Below are 25726 nucleotides of genomic sequence, written 5' to 3' on the forward strand. Positions count from 1 at the left end.
CTGAATACACAGCACTGCTTCTCTGTACTGCTCCTCAGCACTGTCTGTGTATAGAGAAGCTTATAGACTAACCAGCTTATGTTATATTTACTCAAGTTATTCTCTTTCTTTCTCTCCACTTATCTCTCTTTCTATTTCTCTTTTTCCCTCCACCGGTCTCTCTTTCTATCCCCCATTTATCTTCCTTTACATCTCTCTTTCTATCTGCTTGTCCCATTCTCTCTAATTTTCTCTTTTTTTCTCTACTTGCATTTCTGTCTCTCTTTCTATTTCTCTCTCTACTTGTCTCTCCCTATTTCTTTTCTCTTTCATCTCTACTTATCTCTCTATAACTCTCTCTCTCTCTCTGTCAACTTATTATTCTTTCTCTCTACTAGTCTCTCTTTCTTTCTCTTCATTTGTCTCATTTTCTCTCTACCTGTATCTAGTAGCATCATTGTTTGAGAAGAGTATCATTTTAATTTAAGGGTCATTGAAAAGTAGTAGTAATTAATGATTAATTAACAAGCAGGATAAAATAACTTCAGATGAAACTGAGCTCAATAAGGCAACCATAAATATGAGGAGGAAGAAAATAATGAAAAATAAGTGGATTTATGAAGGGAGGTCAAACAGTAAATCTAACTACTATAAATTATTCAGCATCTATAGTAAACAATTCAGCATCTATTACAAATAAATGTTTATCTACTATAAATGCTATGTATGTGACATGCCAAATGTCATGGGATAGGATCACCTTTCATAGATGTGGATTCTCCCAAGATGTCCCCTGAAGTAATTTTGAGAGTCATATGAATAATTTCCAAACTGCTATCCCATGACTTTTGGCATGTCAGTGTATATTACTCTAAATGTCAGCCACAGAGGATGCAGTGGAGGCTTTAATGTGTAGGGCAGTGTGTGTATATATATGAGCGGCAGTCCTCACCCCGACGATAAAGCGGCGGTTGAACTGGTGCATGGCTCCCTCCAGCTGACTCCGCTGGTGCTGCCACTGCTCGTAGTTGCGCACGGTCTCCACGGTGGGCCGCTGCCACGTGGTGCTTCTGGTTGTGTGATCCACAAAGTAAACCCGGCCCATAGGGTCCACTCTTCGCTCCCAGCTGAAAACAAATAAACAGACAGCAAGCAGGAACATTAAAAGAGAGAGAAGGGAAAAGAGACAGAAAGAGAGACAGAATGATTATTTTTGTTAAACTGATTCTAAAAAGTTTTTATTTTATCTTATGTATGATCATGTCACTGTTGTTGTTAATTGTTATAATGATTTGGCAAAACTGTATGTCATGCAGTCATGCTAATAAAGCTACATTGAACTGAATTGAAAGAGAGAGAGAGAGACAGAGAAAGAGAGACAGAGATAGAGAAAGAGAGCGTGAGTGACCTCTACAAATAAAAACTGACATATAGTATAGTTGATCTCTTTACATCCATTACTACTGCTGCTAATAATAATAACAGATGTTCCAATGAATTCAGGTCATATGATTTTGAGTATCTGCCAATACCAAGTCCCGATCCAATACTTTGTCAATGCAGTAAAAACACATTTAAATCGTCCCTTAGGGTTTTTTTTATTTATTAATTTTTAATTATTATAGAAACGTTGTCAAAACACCACAGCATTTCAACACAAAAATGTTTGTGAAAGACATTATACTAGTCTGCACTTCTTAAAAGGGTAATCATGTCTTACTAAATAAAATAAAACAATCAATATATTTAAGGCATTTTTTTATTTACTTTTATTTAACAAACAAACACGAAAATCACCAGTATAAATATAAAACAGCACATGTATGTGTACACCATGTGTGTGAACCAGGTTTTCTTTGTTGTAATAATGGGTATTTACATGTTAATAAAATAATCAGCATTAGATTGGCATTCTTTAAATGCTAATAGTTTCCTGGAAGACAGATAAAATAATGTATCGTAGGATAGTTTTGATGGTTTTTAAATAAGAATATTGTAATGTAGTGAGTTTGAGTAAGAGCTTTAATGGAGAAAATATACACTAGTGTAGCTGCATATTGTCTGTATGTGGGAGTGAGAGACTGTGTGAGAGAAAGAGTGTGAGAAAGAAAGAAAAAGAGATAGAGAGAGAGAGTCTTCAGCACAGTGAGGGTGTGTAGATGGTAGATGTCTCACTAGGTGGCATATATAGGTGGTACATTTATAAACGATGCCTCAATCCACGATGGTTAGAATTGATCATTAAAAACATATTTGGCTAAATATTGGGTGCATCCCTAATAAGAAAGTTATTAATAAAGATGTGTGTAGCTTTACCCTGGAGGCAGAGGCTCTGGTCTCTCCCACGATGTCCTCTTCTCCACATGGTCTACAAAATACATCCTGCCATTCTGGTCCACTCGCTGCTCCCACCTGTACGTGCGCACACACACACACACACACACACACACACAGAGACATTAATGCAGTCCACAACCCTCAGCTGTTCTACCAGTGTGATCCCTTTAACTACAGGCAGTCATTAACAATACTCTACAGCCATTCATTAACGCTGTCTGGACGTCTGGGACCTGTATTCACCAATCACCTCACAGCAACAGTGCTAATTTAGGATCAGAGTCCTCTCTCTAATTATGACTGTACTGACAGTAACAGATCCTAGGTCAGCTCTCAGCTGACCTAAGGTTTAATAACCTTAGAGAAAACAGGGCGGAGCTTTCCATGCTTCAATATGTTTATTTCATAACCCAGGACCGGCATTATCCAAATAAGGTGTGCCATACATCTCTCAAACTGCTAGTGAAGCTGATATGAAATATACACTGCCTGGCCCAAAAAAAAAAAAGTGTCCACCTGGATTTAAGTAAGCAAATGATGTGAGGTTGATGCTGCAGTTGGTCTGCAGGTCTAGGTTCAACAACAGTATGTTCCTAAAGAATGAGGTCAGCTGACTACCTGAATATACTGAATATAGACCAGGATATTCAATCAATGGATTTTTTCTTCCCTGATGACACAAGCATATTCCAAGATGACAATGTCAGGATTTATAGGGCTGGAATAGTGAAAGAGTGATTCAGGGTAGTGCTGTGCGATATGACGATAAATGTTGTGGGGACGATAGAAAATGTGTATCGTGCTACTTACCTTTTATCGTCCCTATCGTTTCTACAGTAATTTCATCAATTATTTATGCAAATATATAAAGCTACAATGAAATGTATTGGCGTGGTCACTTTGCATAAACTCGGTTTATATAAGTGATAATAAAGTAATCTTCACCAAAAAAGCGTCATAATGTGGTTTTGCGACATGACGCTGCTTTACGTCACTTTTTATTTTGATAACTCAATTTAAATAAGTGTATAATTTTGAGAAAATTAGCTACTGCATCTACCTCATCTGTTTTCATTTGCTACATATATATTGCTGCACTAAAAGATAGTAAATCTCATCTGTGAAAGTTTGGTTTAATGTCACTTTAAAATAAAGTTGGAAAAATAGTAAGCAATGATATTATTTTGTCATATTTTTCGAAGAATAACTGAAAACATACTCAAACGTGGTATATCGTGATATACATCGTTATCGTGATATAAGAAATTCCATTTTATGATATATGATTTTTCCCATATCGCTCAGCACTAATTCAGGGAGAATGAGATCATCATTTTCACACATGGATTGTTTACCACAGAGTCCAGATCTTAGCCTCATTGAGAATCTTTGGGATGTGCTGGAGAAGACTTTGTGCAGTGGTCAGACTCTACCATCATCAATGCTGCTGCAAGATCTTGGTGAAAAATTAATGCAACGCTGGATTAAAATAAATATTGTGACATTGCAGAAGCTTATCGAAACAATGCCATATTGAATGTGTGCCACAATCAAAGCTAAAGGCGGTCCAACGTGTGACTAGAGTGTGTGACTGTTTTTTTTTTTTTGGGAGGCAACTTTTTTTTTGTCCAGGCAGTGTATGTCCAAATGTTTGTAACCCCTAACTTTAAGTTGCACCAACTGCTGACACAGATGTGCAAATGCACACATGCACAGCTTGTATAGTCATTGTATAGAAGTACTTTCAATAGTACAGGACCGTCAGAAGCCGATGAACTAGACTAGGAGACTAGAGGGGTACAAACCCTCAGCATTTAGGCAGTGGAGTATAAAACTGCCATGCTACATATCATGGTGCAGATTAGTTTTTAATGTCTCATGACTTTTGCCATATCTCACAGCAGCTAAGGAATGCTGCACTGACCTGTGGGATCTGTGTGTGGGATCTTCAGCACTGAATATGGATGTAATTTATACCAGAGTCGCTTTTCTGTCTGCATGGGCAATTCTAGCCAGATGCCACTGGTCACAATCATTACCACTCACTGCCCTGTCCACTGTAGGTGGTAATGCCTTCTGTAACATATTTGTGGTACACACGTGAATCTAGGAATGTTTAACCTGAGGACTTTGTGGCTTCACAATGTCCCATCCATCTGTATCCACTATCAGGCCTCACACCAACTCCCATAATTCACGTAGCTTTGTACTGAGCACACTGACCAGTGTTCATCCTCACGTATAAGATAACACCACATAACCTATACAGGTGTGGGCATTTCATGGAATCAATTTGCATATTTCTGTCCTATGACTTCTGGCATGTCAGTGTAGAAATTGTTGTGTTCTTCTCTAAGCATGTTGAGCCCCAGCAGACAGACAAACAGACATATACATGTACTGCATGTACACATGAATGAATGCATTCCAGGTCTCTCTAAGCAAGTGTGTGTGTGTGTGTGTGTGTGTGTTACCCTGGGGGCAGTGGGCCCGTGGCCATGGACATCCTGCTGGGTGCAGGAGCGACAGTGAGGGCTGGTCGGGGAGGTAGGTCGAGGCCTAATGGTGGGGCAGGGTCAGGAGCTGCTGTTGCTGTAGTGGCACTAGGGTTTCGCACGGGGGTCTCCGCGGGCGACGAGTCACTGCCATCAGGAACTGATTCATTAGAAGTGAACGCTGGGGGGCATCAAAATATAATTCAACACAGAATTTAATGGAAATCCATTTAATGTTCATGTTTGTGTAAGACAGAAACATATACCTGAAAGATCCCAATTTCTTGTTCTTTTTACATAGTAGCTCTTTCAATGGCATTAAAACTATTTTTAGATTTGCTACATTTAAAGAACTGTTGGAGAAAACTTTTAAAAACTTTTTTTACTAGGAATATTTAGACATGGTAGATGTAATATAAAAAAGGTTTCAAATATCCTAAATAAGTAAAAACTAAAAAGAAATTAAGTAATTAATTAATGTTTTCAAATAAAGTCCTAATCACGTCAATGGGCAATATTAAGAATAGCACAAATAAGTGTAATATACATTTAAATGTTTGGCCTTTAGAAAAAAGAAAAACTGTGACAAATGCTCTTTACAATACAGCTTGGAGAGTAGGTTAATAGAGTTTGCAAAGTACCTAATATTAACCCAAAAATTAAAAAATAAAATCAGGTAAATTCATGAATTCATTAAATTCATTCATGGTTTTTGACTTGTTATGATAGTAAAGCACAAAAGCACTGGTTAAAATCCAGATGTAACATACAGTAAATGGTTCAAATGAATAAAACATTTTATCACAGCATTTTAATTGTAAAAATGGTTGAAACAGCCCTAAGCTAAAACTACACTGTTTTAATGAACTTGTTTTACCTCCAGCACTAACTCAGCACTCCTACATTCTGAAATAAGGTGAGATGAACAGAAAGGACAGAGTGCTTTAAGAAACTTTACACACCTTACTTCAAATATTAAGGCATTTAACTCAATATGTTTAATATTCATTAACAAACAAACAAATGATAAGGCACACTTAGCTTAGTTATAATTACTATTCTAGCCTTTTACATCTCAAAAACAGCCACTCTGTATTTGAAAAAATAGTGAAGGAAACGCTGTCGGAGCCTCACCTGGAGATGAGACTGGTCTGCGTGGAGTAGGTGGTGGGGGTCTGGAGGGTCTGGGGGGTCTCAGTGGTCGAGAACTCCTTGCTGACGTTGAGGGAGACCCTGTCCCGTTCACAGCTCGGCCATTAGGGGCAGAGAGTCGCTCCTGAGCATCCATCACTGTCGGAGATCCCTCCCTGCTCTTCCTGAGATACACACACACACACACAAAATGCATTAACACTACCTGAGATGACCTTCACAATAAATATTTTATAAAAGATGTAACATCACAAACACAGCTCCACCCACCTGATACTGACATCCTCACTATTTTGTGAATCTTCATTTGACAAATCCAAACCTAAAAGAAGAACAAAATGTTACTTATATAAAATTTTAACTCATGATCTTCAGAAAACTGTTAATAAGCATCATTTCAGAAAAGGTATTTTCGCAAGAAGACCTTGTTTTGCCCTGAACACTTACATTGTGTGTATTTCGTGTATTAGAATTATATCTGGGTAAGACTGATCACTCAAACAACTTCAGAAGGTGATCTGAGACTGATTTGAGATCACCTCACTGATTCAGTGTAAACACATCCATTACTCCAAGAGGCATTTACAGGTCCCTCTTTTTTTCAAAATTTAAACGTCAGTCATAAACAAGACTTTACATTCCAACTATTAGAGACATATTTATCTACCCAGTTTAAGTAAATGTGGCTTACATTTTATCAGGATACATTTCAGAAACCAGTCAAATAAATATTACCTTGTGTGAACAGGGTCTTACATTTACTGGATGATGTAAATCTATGTTCAAACAGATGTCTAACTTCAGACGCTCATCGCTAAAAATATATATCACTGTATTTTTCAGGATTTTGACGGTTTCGCGGTATATCACAGTATTTTTAATTTATCATATTTATTAATTTATTTTTTGCATAGGTTTGTGACTTTCTTTACTGTGAGGAGTACATATAATATTAAACATTAAGGCTTCAAAAGGTTTTAATCACTATTGGGTTTACTTTGTCCCACAAAATTACACAATATATAAAGAAATTAGACTTCATTAGCAGAAAAACAGCTGAATAATTTAAACAATAGACCTTAAAAAAAGCCAACAACTTTAACACTCTTTCCTTTTTAAATTGTTTCAGAAACACCTAAAATACTATTGAGTACATGTATACACACACATTTAATATCAATGTATATGTTTTTTTTAGAAGCATTACAGAATTTAAATTAGCCACAGTTGCCATTCTTTCTCCAGTTAACAAATAAATTCAGTTCAGTGTGCATTAAAATTATCCTTCAAGCTACAGTATTAATACATTTAAAATGGCTGTAGATACTACCTAATTTTCAGAGTTTTATTTCTTGTGCTAAATGAATGACCATTTCTGGGCTCCTCTGGAGTACGAGAGGAACTTTCTCCAAGCTGTGGATTGACTGCACTATTCCAGTCTGTATTCATGTCTATTCTACTGTTAACACCAGTATGTTATCTTGTTATGCTAACCGACTAGCGTTATCTAGCGAGCTGTGTGTCTTCTTTGGGGGCGCTGAAAAACACTGTGTGCTTCTGCACAGGGCTCCACAGCGCCTCTAGTGATGTGGCGGTATGTGAAAAATGCATGTGGTTCAAAAGTCTCCTCCAGTATAACGTATGAAGCAGTATACCGCACAGCACTAGACAAATCCAAGATTTAAATCAACAATAAACAGAATACAAAATAAAATAATTGCTGTGCCCATAAGTTACCTGCTCACACCTTTACAAAGTGAATGAGAAGGTCAGTATCCTTTGCTGAGGAGCACAGAAGTGCTGCACCAATAAAATACCAATCCGCCAAAGTCTTAAAAGCTCTTAAAGGGAATAGGAAGTGCCCAAAACACACGCATGATTACTAAAGAGAATAAGTACAGGCCTTTTTCACGTTTCAAGCCACAGAGGGTGTATTTTTGTTCTTTCACTACAATAGGAAAGATACACTGACGCCTAAATCAAGCTGCTCGCCTATAGATTGCTAAAATAGGGTGTGTGCAAGGGCGTAGGAGCGGGTTTGATATTGGGGGGGGACACATTTGCTAATATGCACCAAAGCCCACATAGTTTCTTAGAACAACATTTAAGGAATTACTTTTAATCACAAATAATCCCTTTTTTCTGTACTCTGTTTATTATTAGTTACATCCAAGTAAAGGTGACTTTACAACCGCCATGTTACTCCACATTACATTTAAACAAATATGCGTGAAATGTCTCAATTATATACATATATGACAAAAACTGATCAGTTATCATCTGCGCTTTTAATTGTTTCTACTGAAAGCACTTCTTATGATGGTGTCCTTTTTTGAAAAAAGAATGTAACTTTACGTTTCATAGAGATTTTTGACAGAAGTTAATATAAATATTAGACTAAAGAAAAAAAACATTTGGATTCGCCTGGAATCCCTCTATTTACTCAGGATTTAGTCTTACTGTGAACTACAAATAAACAGAAGTCAGGTTAGAGCAGTGTTTCTCAACCCTGTTCCTACACATTCTACTGCATATCCCCACTGCCTACTCTGCTTTAAAGTCACTTAATAAAGTAAGTGGAGGTATGATGTGTCTAATACACTGCTGACATACATAATGATTTATGCTCAATAGGGGGCTAAGGGGTTTTAACAGGTAAACTCAGTAAAGGACTGTTTATTAGCTAATCAGTTGGATCTGGTGGAAAACACACAATTTTAGGGCAGAGATCAGGGTTAATAAACTGCTTTAAACTACCAACATAAAGTATTGTACTAAATTCTGGCTATCCACTACATCTGGCTTCTAGCTAACTATTTTTTTAGTTTACTATAGCTTACAATAAGTCCTGCAATCCTAAATGAATATTTGAAAATGAAATAGTGATTAGCTGATCAGGCATATCAGGGCAAGCTGAACATAACATTTATGTTTTTTTTAAGCCTTGACTCCCTGTCTAGCTAATTCCAAAGTTAAGATAACTGACTAACACAGCTGCAGTTTATTAATCACACGATGGGTTTAATCTGTGTGTTTTGATTTGGAGAGGAGTCTTTTTAACCAGCTATCAGAAATAATCTCAACACAGGTCACATGGTTAGCTCAGTTACCTCTTAGAAAAATCGCCGTATATCCAGATTTACTTCAACACCAGCTGATGCTGGATACCGCTTCTAAATCTCACAGCGAGGGGGAGGGGCTTCTCCTCCACCAGCACGCTAACTCTTCTCGCAAGACCAGCGAGCTGATTGGCTGTTTATTCTGAAAGGCGGGACTTTCTCCCTGAAACGCACCGTGATTGGTTTCCCAGCGCTTAGCGGTCGGTCTCTTCATTAACAGTACGACTGAGCTGAGCGAAACTATTTCATTTTTGGGGGGGACAAATCCACCTGTTTCATCCCCCCCGGTTCCTACGCCAATGGGTGTGTGGGTTTGATACAAGAAAAAGAGAAAACCAGAGTGAGAGATAGAGAGACAGGGCTGGATGAGGGATGATGAGACTCACTCTGGTGGTTGGCCTCAGCTGAGGAGAACATGTCCGGGTCGACCTGCATGCCGTCCAGACACACAGACAGGTCACCCACGATGTCCGTCTGGTCTCTGTCTGTACACAGCGGCAGCGACTGCACCACCTCAGTGACTGCAGAAAAAAAAAACAACAACAACAGAAAACTGAAATACCAATGAGAGAAAGATGCAGAAAACATGTTTTGTCATATTGCTAAGAATAACTTTATTGCAAAAATACCATGAAACGTTGTGATATTATTTTTTAGGTCCATATAGCCCAACCCTACAGTTTATTTATAGTAACTTTATCTTATTAGAGCTGTGGCTTTTGCACAGTTATTATACTAAGTGGAATGCAAATTTCAAAGCCTTATAAATACTCCTCAAACCTTAAAGCTCCACTAGGTAGGATTGAGATTTTGTGCTCGTGGGCTCCCCCTACAGTTGTAGAGTGTAATAAATGTTTCAGGCCGATTTTTGTTTCTCTTTCTCGTTTTCTGGCTTTCACAGACATATTCAGCCTCTTTCCAGCTTCTTCCAGAGTGTCTGTATGTTAGTTTGTAAAGAATTAACCAATAGTCCTTGTAGAACTGTTAGAACTAAAGGTCGGAAAGCAGGTCGCAGTTCTCGCGAGCGTTGGTCGCGGCCGCCTCGGAAAATTTACAGAGTCTGGTTTGAGCTCAGAGGAGCTCCGGCACAGACACGAGAGGACCGTTATTCCTCCTATTACACCTCAATGCAGCACTGCAGTGAGTTTCAAGCTGTAATTTTACATCTTTAAAAAGATCAAAAATCAAGGGAATTCTACCTAGTGCTGCTTTAAGTCAACTCTCAGCAGACACAATCCGCCCAACATTTTGATCATTAAAAAAAAACATAGTGATGGTGCTAAAAATAATGTTTATAAAAAAGCCAATATTAATATATGTTTATTAATCATGAATGTGTATCTGATTTGGCAGTTGTGTATTGATATCAGATATGGATCTCACTAACTCAAGCCTTCAAAACAATCGATTTCAGAAGAAATTTAGGATTTAAAATGTGATCTACATCCTTCAGTCTATATCCTTTAGTTTATATCCTTAAGTAGTGCTGGAAGGTTAATCGAAGAAAAGTAACTAATCAAATTACTGTTTTAGTGCGATATATAATTTATTATGTATAAATGTTAAAGGAACAGTTTGCACATTCCAAACAGTGCAGTTTGTAACCAGTTTGACGCATCTACAAATAAAAAAACTGAACACAACTGTTTTCATCTGTTATTTAAAAAGAAAAAATAACAAAAAAAGGAGTTATTGGGAATAGTATGTATATATATACATATATATATATATATATGTATATATATATATATATAAATATATGAAGAACACTGAGATCTTATTGCCTAGCCCAATCCTTAAGTATGCTTTAAATGCGTATGTGTGTATTTATATGCGATATCTCTAACCTTTAGTAGAATTTATATTCATATGTATTTTTCTTTAGGATATACACTTTGCATTAGTAAGCTTTATGGTGGTGAGAAACTTGACCCATAGCTTTAATGTCTTCTCTGGAGCCGCAGTGCAAACAGGACTGTGGTAATAAAAGGTTGGAACGTGTTCAAACAGCACTTACCGCTCTCCCCGCTCAGACAGATCATGGAAATGAGGTAGAACAGGTCTCTCCAGCTGACAGAAATGTGACGTATGCTTTGCGTGAACCACACAGGCGGAGTAAACCTGGAAACTATTTTGCTTTCACCTGGTTGGCACGCCTTATTGCCTCTCGCAATCACCCACATAGACCAGGCCACAGAGAAATGTCTAAACATGGGTGTCTATTACAGTATAGAGGCCAGTATCAGAATACTATGCTTTTTGGCTTTCAAAAAAAAAAAAAAAAAAAACATATTTTCTCAGTTTTATAACTATTTTAACTACGTACCATACACTTCAGACAACACCAAAATAATATATTCCAGCTTAACCACTTCATATTTGCAAAGTGCATGACAAGGTGGACAATGACAGGACGGGCAATTTTAATGAAAACTGGCATTTAGTGTGAATGTGGTTCCTCCAGAAACATATTGGAAACATATTAAACTGCTCATAGTGATATTTTTCTGTTTTAAAGAACAATTCGTTTTTTAAATTTTAACTACTATGAAACTTTACCACAACAGGGTGGACAGCCTAAACGTTACCTTAGCTACTGTAAGTCTGGAGACCATATAATGAACAGTAAGGGATACTATTGTTATTAAACACTGAACATACATCAAGTGTCGTCAGCAAAGGTGTCAAAAGTATTTACATTTATTACTCAGATAATAAGTATAGATACTATGGTTTAAAATATCAACTCAAAGAATCAACTCAAGCTTTTACTCAAGCAAAAGTGTAAAAGTACAGTTTTTAGCACAACTTAAAGTATAAAAGTAAAAGTAATTAAAGGGGGGGGGGGGGATGCCATTAGAGAGAAAAGCTTAGACCACGCCACAGGGTCCTATAATGCACTACCTTCCCCTCCCCAAAACACTTTTTAATAGAAGATATAATGACTATAATTTGAAATGTTAATGTTAAGAAATTTGATATGCATTAGGCTTCCTTTTTCAGCTGTATTGAAAATGCAAGTAAAATGCAAATATATTAAAGAAGCTTAGTTGGGAAATTTCGATCGAGATCTCGTGAGTCTCTGCACGGTAGGGGTGGGCAATATGGCTCTAAAATAATAACACGATATTTCATGGTATTTTCACGATAACGATACTTTTGGCAACATGACAAAACACTGAATTAGAAAAATTATTTCGAATTTTATTCATGCATGCCATATGATATGGCTAACTGAGATATTTTAAAAATGATATATTTTATCAGATTTGTAACAGTAGTCAATAATCCAGAATGTCATGACACTTGTAATGCACACATATCTCCATATATCCAGGAATAAAGTAAAATAAATAATACTGGACAGATATAATCTGTCTCTAGTAGATATTCAATGGCAAATGAGAACAGTGTGAATTTTTCTTTTGCTAAAAATGGCAAAAAAGTAGTCTTCTGATGTGATAATTAGGTAATTGGGGGTGGGTGATATGGCACAATATTTCAGGATATAATATAATTTACGATATTAACATTTTTTGGAGATATTATCACGTACGATACGATATGGCACACCCCTACTGCACGGATCATCTTCATACTAGGCTACATCTGTCTGCTATGCGATGGACCATGTATAAACCAATAGAATGTCAGAATGGAATATGTTTATACTTCTCATTCAATCACAATCAGATTCACCCTCGATCAGGATGGAGAGATTTACCTGGATAAGTTTTTTTTTGAACGAAGAGAAGCTGAAATAAAAACAAGCTAAAATTAAATAGGAGTAACGAGGCTATTTTTTAATTTAAGGAGTAAAAAGTTCAGATAATTCTGTGAAAATGTAAGGAGTATAAGTAAAAAGAAAAAAAATATGTAAAAAAATAACGCTAGCTTACTCATGTAGAAATCTTGGTCATCTTTACATTACTAAATAAATTGTATTGCTTCTCAATGTTTGTAAGAAAACTACGCTGCCTAAACGAAAAGCATGTTATATTGATAATGACCCAGGATCAGATCTTAAAGGATTTGAATAGGTTGTGTTGTAGCAATTATGGCAGATACACCAGAGACTTTAAATATGATAGAAAACCCACTGAAAGAAGCCATTCATATCCTGATAAGTGTGATCTTGTGGTGAGCTGGTCCTTGACAAAATGTTACATGACAAAACATTACAAAGAAAAGAAGTCTCAGGAAGTGACCAAAAACACACAAATAAATTCAGATATGGCTTTTAGACATCAGACAAGTTATTATAGCATTTTGAGCTTCAAAAATGCCTCTGTTTTCCCAGAATTGAAATCAAGATTTTGATAGAGCTAGATAGATAAGAGCAAAAATAGAGCTAGAAAGATAAGAGCTTCTGCATCAAGTAAACAAAGAGTCTTTGATAGGGCTGCAAATAATGACTATTTTAGTAGTCGTCTAATCTGCAGATTCTTTGCCCGATTAGTCGCAATTATATATTTTGTCGCCATGCCCTCCAGCTAAACATTTAGGCCCCAAGACCAATTTTGCAGTACATTTTAATAGTTTGACCTACTTATGTTAAACAAAAAATACAAAGTATATTATACGAAACATTCACACAGGCTTGTATATATTTAGTTTTTTTACATTTTCCCTTACTTTTTTTGTTTTACTAGGAGACACCTCCCTGAAATGAATTATTGTCTAAGAAGAAAATATATAATATATATATATATATATATATATATATATATATATATATATATATATATATATATATATATATATATATATATACACATATATATAGTTCAGATATTAAAATCTATATTAACTTTAACATTTAACTTAATTTTAATGGAGTGGACAGAGTACAGTATCTCGCCAAGACCTCTCAGCCAGCTAATGTTAGTAAAGTTAGTAACATTAATGAAGGAGTGAGGCTTGACACAGCGTTGCTATTACACTGTATGTGAATCTCTACTGCTCTATCTCTTGCTGCTAGTCCCACCCACACTGAAACCTTATTGGCCAACTAAGCATGAAGAAAGACCAATCAGGATGCTCATATTGGTTACTCTCTCTTTTTCTCTCTCTCTCTCTCTCTTTCTTTTTCTCTCTCTCATCACACATCACTGATGCGTTGACAATGAATTTTTTGAATGATTTTGCGTAAACAATATTTTATAACTAGAGGTTGTTAATGCAGTCTAATTATTGCAGCCCTAATTTTTGGTGTAGCCTGCACGCACATGTGTTACTTTACAGTTGCTGCATTCTGCGTTGCAGTGATGCATAGGTGCACGTCAGGCTGCGGCGCATTATACAGTGTAGGGTACATGACGAGTCATTGTCTATGATACGAGCTACATTAACCCTGCATTTACACTAGATTTTCTTAACTTCTTAACATTCTACACCAACTGGCAAAACAAATTCCTCAGACCAATCATAGACACAGGGTTTTTTTGATTCCTACTGTACTTTGTTTAAATCCTCAGCAGGGAGGATCTGAACACAACAGAGGTTTGTAACTGCTGATTCTGCTATTTTTAGTTTTATATGATGCATTTTTGCAGAAAAACAGAGCAATTTGGAGAAAAAGCTTGGAAGAAAGTAGGGGGTAGCTTGATATGTAGATTGCTAGCATGCTAACCCACTCACACAGCAAGGGTTTTCCAGGAATGTCTCTGCAACGCCTGCCTTTTTTACCTACCAGATTTATCGCCATCAAGAAATTAAAGAGAGCATAAGCTACAGGCCCAAGTGCAACATCTGTGATCAAATATGTTGCAGGAAGTCATACAAAACAGGCTTAACTTCATTCCCAAAAGTGTCTTATCTTATATATCTAGGCTAGAGGCGGCACAACAGCATACTAGAGCCTTCTTTTAATTGTACAGTTTTACGCGAAACCTTATCCTTTGATTCTAATATTGTAAATCCCTTACATATATCATTACAATTACGCAAGATAGATTTGAAAGTAAAGAACTGAAGTGTAGGCCTACACACAGGGTTTAAGGGATTTAAACCCTGTGTTTTAAACAAGCTAATGTCCAATAATGTACAAAACTTTCCCACTTCTCATTTTGTTTACTGCACAAAAAAAAAAAAAAACAGTAATGTGAATCAGTAGGTGTGTCAACATTTTTATATTACAATCTCTAGTTTAATGCCTGAATATTCTCCATAACCAAAAGTTCATTGTTGATGTTGCATGATTATCTTATTTTAGCAAATTCTAAGCATCTTTTTTTGGCACATCATTTTTTAAAATCTGAGGATCATCCAGTCAGAGAAGTGTAAAAAGTGAGGATACCTGAAGAGTGATCCGGTGCAGGCAATGATGTCATCCAAACCCAGGTGTTTCGGTGGATCTAGGGTTAAGCTAGCAGCAGACTGAGCCTGCTCTCTGTAACATTATCTCCACAGAACCAGCCCAGCAGCAACAACACTGTAACTCAGCAAAGCCTTCTACACCGCACACACCAGACAGGTGAAGCTTCCTCTCTCTTAACATAGTTTCAGACAAACTGCACACATTCCAAACACACCAGCTGACTAAGCACACTCAGGAAACCGGGGAGAGGACGCTCCGACAACCAAACACACACACACACTCTCAGGATGCAGAAAACAAACACTTCCACAAACAAAGACCCATTCAGTGACTAAAACAGCCACTCTCTTATGGACACGAACACACACACTGCGGTCACATGGCTTCAGAAATTAAATGAGGAACTGAAAACCCAAACAAAACAATAAGATATGTGGCAACGGAACCCTAATATCATATTCTTTCACTATTATTTTAGCTACACTTGTGCCATATGTGCATAGAGATCAGCTCAGCTCTTACAACAGGCCTGTTGTCTTTTAGACAATGTTGATGTTGTTCCCTCCAAAAATTAGCTCAGATGTATTCTTATACTAAATCCAGACATTTTTCACTGTTCAACACTGGCTATTGAGAGTTATTATTAAAGTTATTTAAGGAATAAAGGCTGTAGGATAAATCATATAATTTTTTTAAATCAGATTATCATGATATGAATTTTTACAATAAACACTGCAAACTTAAATTGTATGACCCACATTCAGCAACAAAAGGAGCGCTTCACAATCAAGACTGTGATCATGTGACATAACTACACTGGCGGTAAAGTGAGGCAAAGTGAGAGAGAGGTAGAGAGAGATATAATGTGAGAGTTATGTTTGCAGTAGGGGGAAATATGAATGAGCCTTAAGGAGTTGGGGACTTTGAATGGTGGCGACCAGTGGTTTAATGGGTGCTTGACATATTTGCTTGTGCTTTGCCATTGTGGAAGCTAATATCCCACCTTCTGAGAAGCAAAGCCACTGGTTCACCCAACAACTGCATCACTCCTGGTTGGCAAGTATAGCATATATGGGCAATACATTAAAAATTAAAGGAGAAATCAGGTATGAAATGGATTTGGGGGGTATCAGTGAACAAAAAATAACGAGTACAAACGTTTGTCAAATAGCTCACCCCTATTCAGCCCCATCATTCACAAAAACAGAACTTTTATGTGATGCTATTAAAAGGGGCATAGCATTGCCCATGCTAATACATTGCTGTTTTTATACCATTAATAAGCTCAAAGTAGCTCCACACTTTATTGGTTATGCCCCCATCACTAGCATTGTAAGCCTGCTGGTAGTGTCACCTAAAAGCACTGTATTTTGGAATGATGGGGATGAGCGGTGGTGGGCTATTTGACAAAGGTTTGTTCTTGTTATAATGTTTCACTACAACCCAAGTCCATTTCACATTGGAGTTCTTATTTAATGGAAACAGAGCTTTAGAATATCTTATTTCACATAATCTTGCCCACAATAAAAATATTTTAGATTTAGATTTTTGCTGTTAAATTGGTTTATTAGCAGGAAAATAAACCACTGTTAAAATAGAATGGTTTAAGTTTTCTGATATGTTTCTATGATTTTTTTTTTAAAAAGCAGGAATGCATCTAATACACAGCCTCTAAAACTATTCTGCCAAAGATGGCAAAAAACTTTTTGCATTATTTTACATTGAAATTGCATGTAGTAACAAACAAAACATTCAAAATTCAGGTCAAGAATTGGTACTAATATCACAATTACTCAAGATACTTCAATAATAATTACTTTTTAGCACATCTGTAAGTGCAATGGAGCTGAAAAATAACAAGAACCAAGAGATTTCCTGTAACCCTACAACAGCTTTCTCTGTCAGAAGTTTTTAAAAGAACTCCTAAACAACTGATCCAGACAGAGAAAAAAAATGTTCTGTCGAATGAGGAAGTTAGATGTTCGCACTCACATTTAAGCCAAATTTCCCTTCACTTTTTGTCTCTCTTCACAAAAAAAATAAAAATAAAAAACACCATCTCTGTGAAAGTAAATTTAAGGCTGCTCTTCTACACTATTTGTTAGCACTGTTGGAATGTATGACTGTTCTCTTTCTGTATCAATGTTTGGGTTGCCTGAGGCAGGGCAGGTTACTCACTCTTCATGTCGTTATTCTTGAGCATCTCGCTGATGTCGAGAGTGGCTACGCCCAGCAGCAGGTCGGACTTCAGTGTATGATGGCTCCACACGCGGAAGATCAGCTTACTGAAGGGTGTGACAATCCTACCAAAGAAACACCAAGACAAACAACATTGTTAAGCACTTTCTGTTACATCAGAACTAGGGATGCAACGATACCATTGATTTCCTTCCAATGCTGATAACAATTTTAACTTAAAAAGCCTTTGAATAACATTATGCTGTATTCCAGATAAAATAAGCTTAGAAGAAACCCATTAACTGCTTGAGTGACTGCACGTTTGAAAAGCTGAGCTTGTAAAATACTTTTAACAAAAAAAAAAAGTATAAGATGAAAGCCATTTAAAAACAGCAAGTATACCTTTGTAACAACTAGGCATCACATGATAGCAAATTGGGGCTCATCATGTAATTTTCAAAGGATCGGAGTCAGGTGGAAAAGATCCAGATCACTGATGTATCAAATTTGTATGAGTGGATGTACCGTTGGCAGACTAGGAAAGCAGGCGTACGATATATCGTCTGTTATCGAATATGCTAGCCTGGGCGCTAATCCTATCGAGACATCTACTACTTTCATCCACGCTTAATTTCCTCTTCACTGTCAACACACCATCACTGTGCTGAAAGCTCTTTCTCTGTTTTCCACCTGCTAACTCTGTCTCTCTTTTATTGTTTTTTTGTTTTAAGTAAATAAAAAAACTGCCCTAAATATATTTGTTTATACAGTGGTTTCCAAACCTTTTAGACCACATACCACCAATGACCAAAATAAACCTTCCAAGTACCACCTACAAACCATTTCATAGGAATATATGTACCACACACATGCTACATTATTTAACTATTAATCATAATGCAGAAACTGTAGTGAACTGTTGGTTTGACACCGTATATTTTGTGGCGTTCCACAAGGTTTTACTCCAGGGCCAATGAAACGGACACTAATAATGCTAGAACTGTAGTTCTGTAGTGTAGTGAAGACCTCAGCCCCAAACACAAACATATGTAATATTAGGAAAATTACAGGTGGATATTTTATAGATTTCAGTCCTTAATATTTTAATGCAAGCAGATTTTTTTTTCTGTAGCACCTTAAGTACCACCAGTGGTACCCGTACCATATACGACAATATAAGACATTCACAAACACATTTTTGTGATAAAAAAAGTATGTTTTGATACTATTTTAATAATAAAAATTTACCTAAAAGTAACCCTTACACTCCAAGGCCAAATTACATAAGATTTTCCCTGAGATTTCTCCCATATGCAGCAAATGTATTACTGAAGAAGGAACACTGTTTCATAAATTTTGGACATGCCATAAACTTATTAATTTCAAAACTAATTTCAAAAACAAGCATTTACTCTTGGTGTTCTTTTGGCAAACAGATTAAGATGCGTGCGGCAGAGTCTATAGTGAACTCGTGGAGTAACAACATAACGTTAAATTTATTATAAATCAGTGATCCGCATCTTTTCCACCCGATCAGACAGGTGACATCCCTACTTTAAATGTTTGTAATGAAGTTTCGAAAGGCTTCTCCCCGCCGCCCCCTCAAAATACTGGTAATAAAAATTCTATGACAGGCACTTTTACTGCTGCGAGAAATAATTCCATGATGCCGGCTTTAGTCACACATCGTCTGGAGGCATGCGTGCACATTAGTTACTGTGTTTTGGTATCGGTGCTCTGTACCAATATAGAAATCAGAAATCAAAAATGCCAGTATCGCCACCGATACCAATATCGGTACAACACTAATCATAACTCAGGTTTGCCTTGTGGAGTGGCACGGGAGCCACATGGCTGGGTTAAGAGCACAGAAGATAACAGCCATAAATAAAGTAAATCATCTACACTTGGGTGCTGAATCCACTGGAAGTTCTAAAGGCCAAGAAAGATAATAAGGGCCATAAAGCCTTTGGGTGTAACAGCACATGTAGAAATTGAGTGTTTGTGAAAACGCTTGTCTGTATTCATGTTTTCATACAAAACAGGTTATTAAATAGAAGGACAAAAAAAATATCTTGGAGCTTGTTTTATCCTTTTTGGTTAATGCTGGGGGTGTTGCAATACTTAACCTTATTAACTTATTGTACAATTAATTTTACTGCTGCTGTAGTCTTCCACACTAATTATTCAGGCAAACAAATACATTTGTAACTTATGTTTCAATGCATGTACACAGGGCACATGTGTGTCAGGTGGGGAATCAAGCACTTTACAATTTTAGAACTTCCAAACTTTTTTTTTTGTTTTGGCACCTATGCTGCTAGAATATATATATATTTTTTTTTATACAATGTACAACAATCCCTTTAACACATGGTATAATATTTCGTTTTCAATCTTAATGCATATACTATTGGAAACTATATGGTATACCTTGTTGAGTCCCACAAGGTTTAATTTCAGAACCTCTAAAACAGGGGCTTAAATTTGACATCAGTGTAGATAGAGTCTAAGGGGATAAAACACGCATGTTTTTGTCTTTTACTCCCTTAAACAGGATCGGGAGATTGCCGAATCATTCGAATCCTGTTCATTTAGCTTGCCATTACCGGAGCCCTGAGAGAGCACAACTGGTCTTGCTCTGTCTGGGTTGGTAGATGGTTCTCTCTCCCCTCATCACTTCAAGAGGTGATGTCCGCAGCACAAGACGTCTGTGAGCCGATGTATCAGAACCGAGTGCCATTTGCTCGGCAATGCTGCATCAACAACAGTTGGAAAAGAAGCGGTGGCTGACTTTACATGTATCAGAGGAGGCTAGTCTTTACCCTCCTGGTGTTGGGGCATCACTAGTGAATGGGGGAGTCCTAATGAGTGGGTTGGGTAATTGGCCGCGTAAATTGGGGAGAAAACGGGGGGGAAAAAAAAAGTATAAAAATGTACTGTTTCCAGAGAACGACATAGCGACACTGAGTCAATACTTTAATGAAGTTAACACTTACACAGTGAGGGGCTGCTTCCACTTGGGGCTGTGAGTGTTGTTGCATTTCTCCGTTTTCTTCAATTGGCCGTCTACAGCTACCTCCACATAAGGACTGGGGCCAAACCAGTTTTTCTTGTTCTCCTTCAGCTTGGCTGATAACACTGCATTAGAGGGAGAAATTTTCAGATTATTAGAATCAGAACTGCTCTGTGTGTTCTTTACATCCACAGACATTTGGAAAAGTGGGGAAAGAAAAGTAGAAAGAAGTCAAATGAGGCATAAATAAACAAACAGTGCCAACATACCAACGATCTGTAGCTGTGCCTTCATTGGGAAGCCATTACCAGGGCCTGGTGTGGGAATGCTGCAGGCCATGGCACAGCGCCGGGCCTGTCAAACCTGGGAAAGTCAAGCACAAAAAAAAAAAAAAAAAAAAAACACACACACACATACAGGGAAGTGATCAGATTATTTCATATTGTACATGGTTATACAATTTCTTGAACAAAAACAAGACAGTTAGTGAATTTATATAACAATATAATTTTACTGATTTTACTTTGTGCTCTAAAATGCAGTTAAGTACCAGTAAGTTTTTACTATGTAAATTTGTTACAGTGTAGAGGTTGTTCTTCTTTATAACTTTATGAACCCGTTCTAAATAGCTGTGTAAGACAATATCAATATTGTATTGTTACCCAATATTCTGTTTTGCAACACTTTATTGAAACTTATTCTCAAAAAAAAGTTTGTATGTTAAGATTGTTGGCAGACAGTGGTTCATTTAGTGTTGTGTTGTGTGTTGGAGATACGTTCTGTCATTACAAGTCCACCGCGCTCCGCAAAACCAGCAAGCTGATTGGCTGTTTCTAATGAGAGAAAATTTACTTGGGGCTTTCATTTGGCGCCTACTTTAGTGCAGCGCCCCTATGAGTCGCATAGGCTGCATACCCCCTTTTTAAGTTGTATGTTTAGCTGCATTTTGGCTTTCCAGTGGAAACAATAAACGGTATTTTAGGAGATTTAGGGGGGAAAAAAAACACAAACCATAGTCTTAATATGACTGGTTGTGGTTTGCACTTATTGTTTGCACTATATAAGTCCTAGAAAAGTTTTATTTTTATTTTTTATTCTTATTCTTATTTCTATTTCTTATAGAATCAATGTGTGAGAGAAACCAGTCTGTTAAGTTTGCGTTATATTATTTTGTCAAATAAAACTAGTTTTCAAGCCATTTTTCATTTTTGACATTTTCTTAAAAATTTTATTTTTAAATCTCGTCTCGTCTCGTTCTCGTGAACCCAGTATCGTGTCTCGTCTGGTCTCGTGATATTAGTGTCTCGTCACACCCCTATAGGCTGGGTATTGTTCTTAAAATCTTCAATATCAGATGGAGCGAGTGAGAGTTAGTGAGAGACAGTGGAAGTTAGGGGGAGAGAAAGCCAGTTAGCAAGAGACATTGCGAGTGAGAGCGTAGGCGAGACAGCGCGAGTTAGCAAGAGACAGTGAGTGAGAGAGAGGGTGAGAGACAGCGTGAGCTATTAAGAGAGCACAAGTGAGAGAGACAGCATGAGAGCAAGCATCTGAGAGCACAGTGGCAGTGTGTTGACAATTTTAATGATCACCGCGTTTCTTTGCACGCTCTCTGCTTGCGTGCACCAGGGCACCTTCTGGGTTGTTTTTACCCCAATGCGAGGGCTCTCTGTGCACTTTCCACGTTTTTCACTCTTGTGTGTTTCTTGCAATTAGACATTCAACTTTATTACACAACTTTTAAATTGATCATTTTTAAGGCAGACACTCTGAACTCGTACAGTATAAGACCAGTGTGAGGCCACTGTAAAGTTCAGAAAAGACTAAAAATATCAATAGTGGTTAGGATTTTTCTGAAGAAAAAAAGAAGAAGAAAAATATATATATATATACTCTCAGATACTACTTGACGATCAGAATGTGTTGTCAGACATAAAGACTTAGTTCATCATTACTTGTTATCAAGCATCTTGTGCTGACCCTATACTCTTGTTGATGTTATTACTTATAATAATATCTAATTACTAATAATAATAATAACGACCAGCAAATGTAAAGGTTATGAGTTTTTTTTTTATACTGTGTAGTTTTATTAATGTTTAATTACAATAATAATAGCAACAAGAAAACAGAAACAAACAAGGGAAATAATGATGTAAGTCACACAACATTGACAGTCATACAACAAAATGTTGGCAAACAATAAAAATGAATGGTGTCAATGGCAAAAAAAAATCTAAATAATCGCAACAAAATTGTGTTAATAATCACAATTAATCACACTTTTTCTCCCTTAAGACTAAGCTTTTGACAATGGGTACTTAAAAGTGAATTTAAAAAATCAGTGTTAGAAACAGTTAGATGTATATTATTCCCTTAAAATAATTTTATCAAAATCACAACAATATTGATAAAATCATAAGTCATTTTTAATGCTGGTACTTAACTGTATTTATGGTGTAGTGTAACATACACCTGGTAGACTAGGTACTGTATTATAATTTCTCAGGGTAGTTTTGATGCTTTTTAATTTGGAGTATTGAAATGTGCTGAGTTACAAAGAGTTTAACTGAGTTAAAAGAGAAAGTAGCTCCATATTCCACCTTCAACAGCTCTAAAAGAGGAAACGTGCCATCAGCTGTGTGTTTGTGTGTGCAAAACCACAAAAGTGTGTGCGTGAGAGAGAGAAAAAGAGAGAGACTGTCACCAGGCTGTGTCAATTTTCTCACATGATTTATTTGCATTAATTAAAACACCTTTTTTTAAGGATATTTTTAGATATTTTGGATAGAAACAGGAAGCACAACTATAACACAACAATATCCTGAATTTGTTCCACCCTGGCGGTTCTTAACCTGTGATTTGCAAAACCAAGAGGGTTCTAACATTCATTGATTCAGGCACATTGTGGGTCTGCATGTCCAGGTTTGCTTAAGAAAAATGGAGCATCTTTTAGAAAAAAAAACTGGAACGCTACATCGATGCCACATACATCTTAATGCTGGCCCAACCATCACAATAAATATGTAAACTTTGCTAATTATTATTTTCTTATTTTTAAAAAGCAAAACTGCCAATCATTGGTGTTTGTGATAGGGGTAAGTTGGGATGGGGTTGTGAAACATTGTGAACTCCAAAAAAAAAAAAAACGAGTTGTCCCCCTGTCACAGGGGGACGTAGGGCCCTCGCACAACAGCGCAAATCGTACCGGGCCAAACCGAGAAACCGGTAAAAGTAATTTTGAGGTCTTATTGAGTGTGCCAATTTTTAAGAGTTTTCTATCCTGTTAAACATGTGAAATATCCATTTAAAATACAGGTGGCGCTATGGCGCTGTTAAAATACATGTATTTGAAATTCTAATTCTACATCAAACAACAGCCTTAGATAAGCAGGCTGGTCAAATTTTGTGAGTTTTTCTCCGTTATAACCTCCTCAAAACACCTGGCATTACCTAGGTTTTCACCTCCTGTTTTGATGTGGGATCTCAAAAATTCAACCATCTGCCATTTCGTCCTCGTTTGAGATATCGACTATTCCTTCACAATTTATCATCAGATATGTTCAATGTTTATTTTTACCAAATACCAAGAGAATTCAACAAATTTGTTTGGAGTAGTTTGACAATGTACACAAAAAATGTGTGTAAAATGCAGATATTTCAAAATGGCCGACTTCCTGTTGGGCGGAGTCAGTCCTACCAATGCTGAAAATGTGTGTAATGATGTCTTTTGTGTTTTTGCCAAGTTTCATGAATTTTCAATAATCTGTTTTCTGACCATGTCATGGTTTCACTTTGGTTTAGTGTTGCGTCTCTAGTGACTCAATTGCTCGCTATTGGGTCACCGTTTTACCGATCAACTAATCCTTTGGCAATTATCATCAAATATGTCTGTTGTTCATTTACAGCGAAATAAGAGGTAATCTGACAAAGACTTTAGGAGCAGTTTAAATTAGTTTGTGAAAAATTTGTAAAAATATTACAAATTCCAATATGGCCGACTTCCTGTTGGGCGGAGCTAATACAAGCCAATTGCAAATATGTGCAGGGTCATACTATCTACGATCCTACCAAAATTTGAGAAGATTAGACAAATTTTGACACATCCACAGCTAATTTATTAAACAAACGAATTAGGGGGCGCTGTAGAGTCTGCTAGCTATACATGAAAAAATTGTCAAAATATTTGTAAAGTGTTTTTAGGTCTTATGCAATCTGTCAATTTTCAAGAAGTTTTGAGCATTCCCGTAATGTCAAATATACATTGAAACCTAGGTGGCGCTATAGAGCCAATGAAATACGTATACAAGAAATTTTAATTTCAGATGAAAGTACTGCTTAATTCAAGCAGGCCTGTAAATTTTCGAGAGTTTTCAACCTTTTTAACCTCCTCAAACACCTACTAACACCAGAATGTATTCACTTCCTGTTTTAACGGGGCATCTCAAGCAGTTCAACTGTCCGCCATTTCGTCCTCGTTTAAGATATCGACTATTCCTTCGCAATTTATCATCAGGTGTGTTAGTAGTTTATTACTGACAAATATCAAGAGTATTCAACAAATTCCCTAGGAGGAGTTCGACAAAGTATGCAAAAAATGTGTGTAAAATGCACATATTTCAAAATGGCCGACTTCCTGTTGGGCGGAGTCAATCATTCCGATACTAAAAACGTGTCTAATGATGTCTCTTGTGTTTTTACCAAGTTTCATGATTTTTCAATAATCTGTTTTATGACTGTGTCATGGTTTCACTTTGGTCTAGTGTTGCGTCTCCATTAAATTAATTGTCCGCCATTACGTCATCGTTTCAGCTATCGACTATTCCTTCGCAATTTATCACCATGTATGTCTGGAGCCTATCCATACCAAATTTAGAGGTAATATGACAAAGACTCTAGGAGGAGTTTGAATGAGTTCGTGAAAAATGTGTAAAAATTCCACAAATTTGAAAATGGCCGACTTCCTGTTGGGCGGAGCTAGTACAAGCCAATGGGTAATATGTGCGGGATGATAGTTTCTATGTTGTTGCCAAAAATCGAGAATATTGGAGAAATTTTGAGACAGCTACAGCTAATTTAATGGCCTAAACAAAATAGGGGGCGCTGTAGAGTCCTCTAGCTACACATGAGAAAA

General features: G+C 36.8%; 1 protein-coding gene across 1 annotated transcript in view; it reads right to left on the reverse strand.

Annotated features, from left to right (window-relative positions):
- The window catches only part of itchb (itchy E3 ubiquitin protein ligase b), a 54086-nt gene that overhangs the window by 22928 nt on the left and 5432 nt on the right, over positions 1-25726 (reverse strand). The window contains exons 2-10 of the mRNA XM_022668596.2: positions 20865-20958; positions 20579-20720; positions 17580-17704; positions 9469-9603; positions 6234-6285; positions 5946-6127; positions 4791-4992; positions 2296-2391; positions 932-1106 (exon numbers count right to left, since the gene is read on the reverse strand). Coding sequence (XP_022524317.2) covers positions 932-1106; positions 2296-2391; positions 4791-4992; positions 5946-6127; positions 6234-6285; positions 9469-9603; positions 17580-17704; positions 20579-20720; positions 20865-20934 — 1179 coding nt within the window. The 5' untranslated portion in view covers positions 20935-20958. The remainder of the gene's footprint in view (positions 1-931; positions 1107-2295; positions 2392-4790; positions 4993-5945; positions 6128-6233; positions 6286-9468; positions 9604-17579; positions 17705-20578; positions 20721-20864; positions 20959-25726) is intronic.

The sequence above is a fragment of the Astyanax mexicanus genome, chromosome 13 (genome assembly GCF_023375975.1).
Source record: "Astyanax mexicanus isolate ESR-SI-001 chromosome 13, AstMex3_surface, whole genome shotgun sequence".
NCBI lineage: Eukaryota > Metazoa > Chordata > Actinopteri > Characiformes > Acestrorhamphidae > Astyanax > Astyanax mexicanus.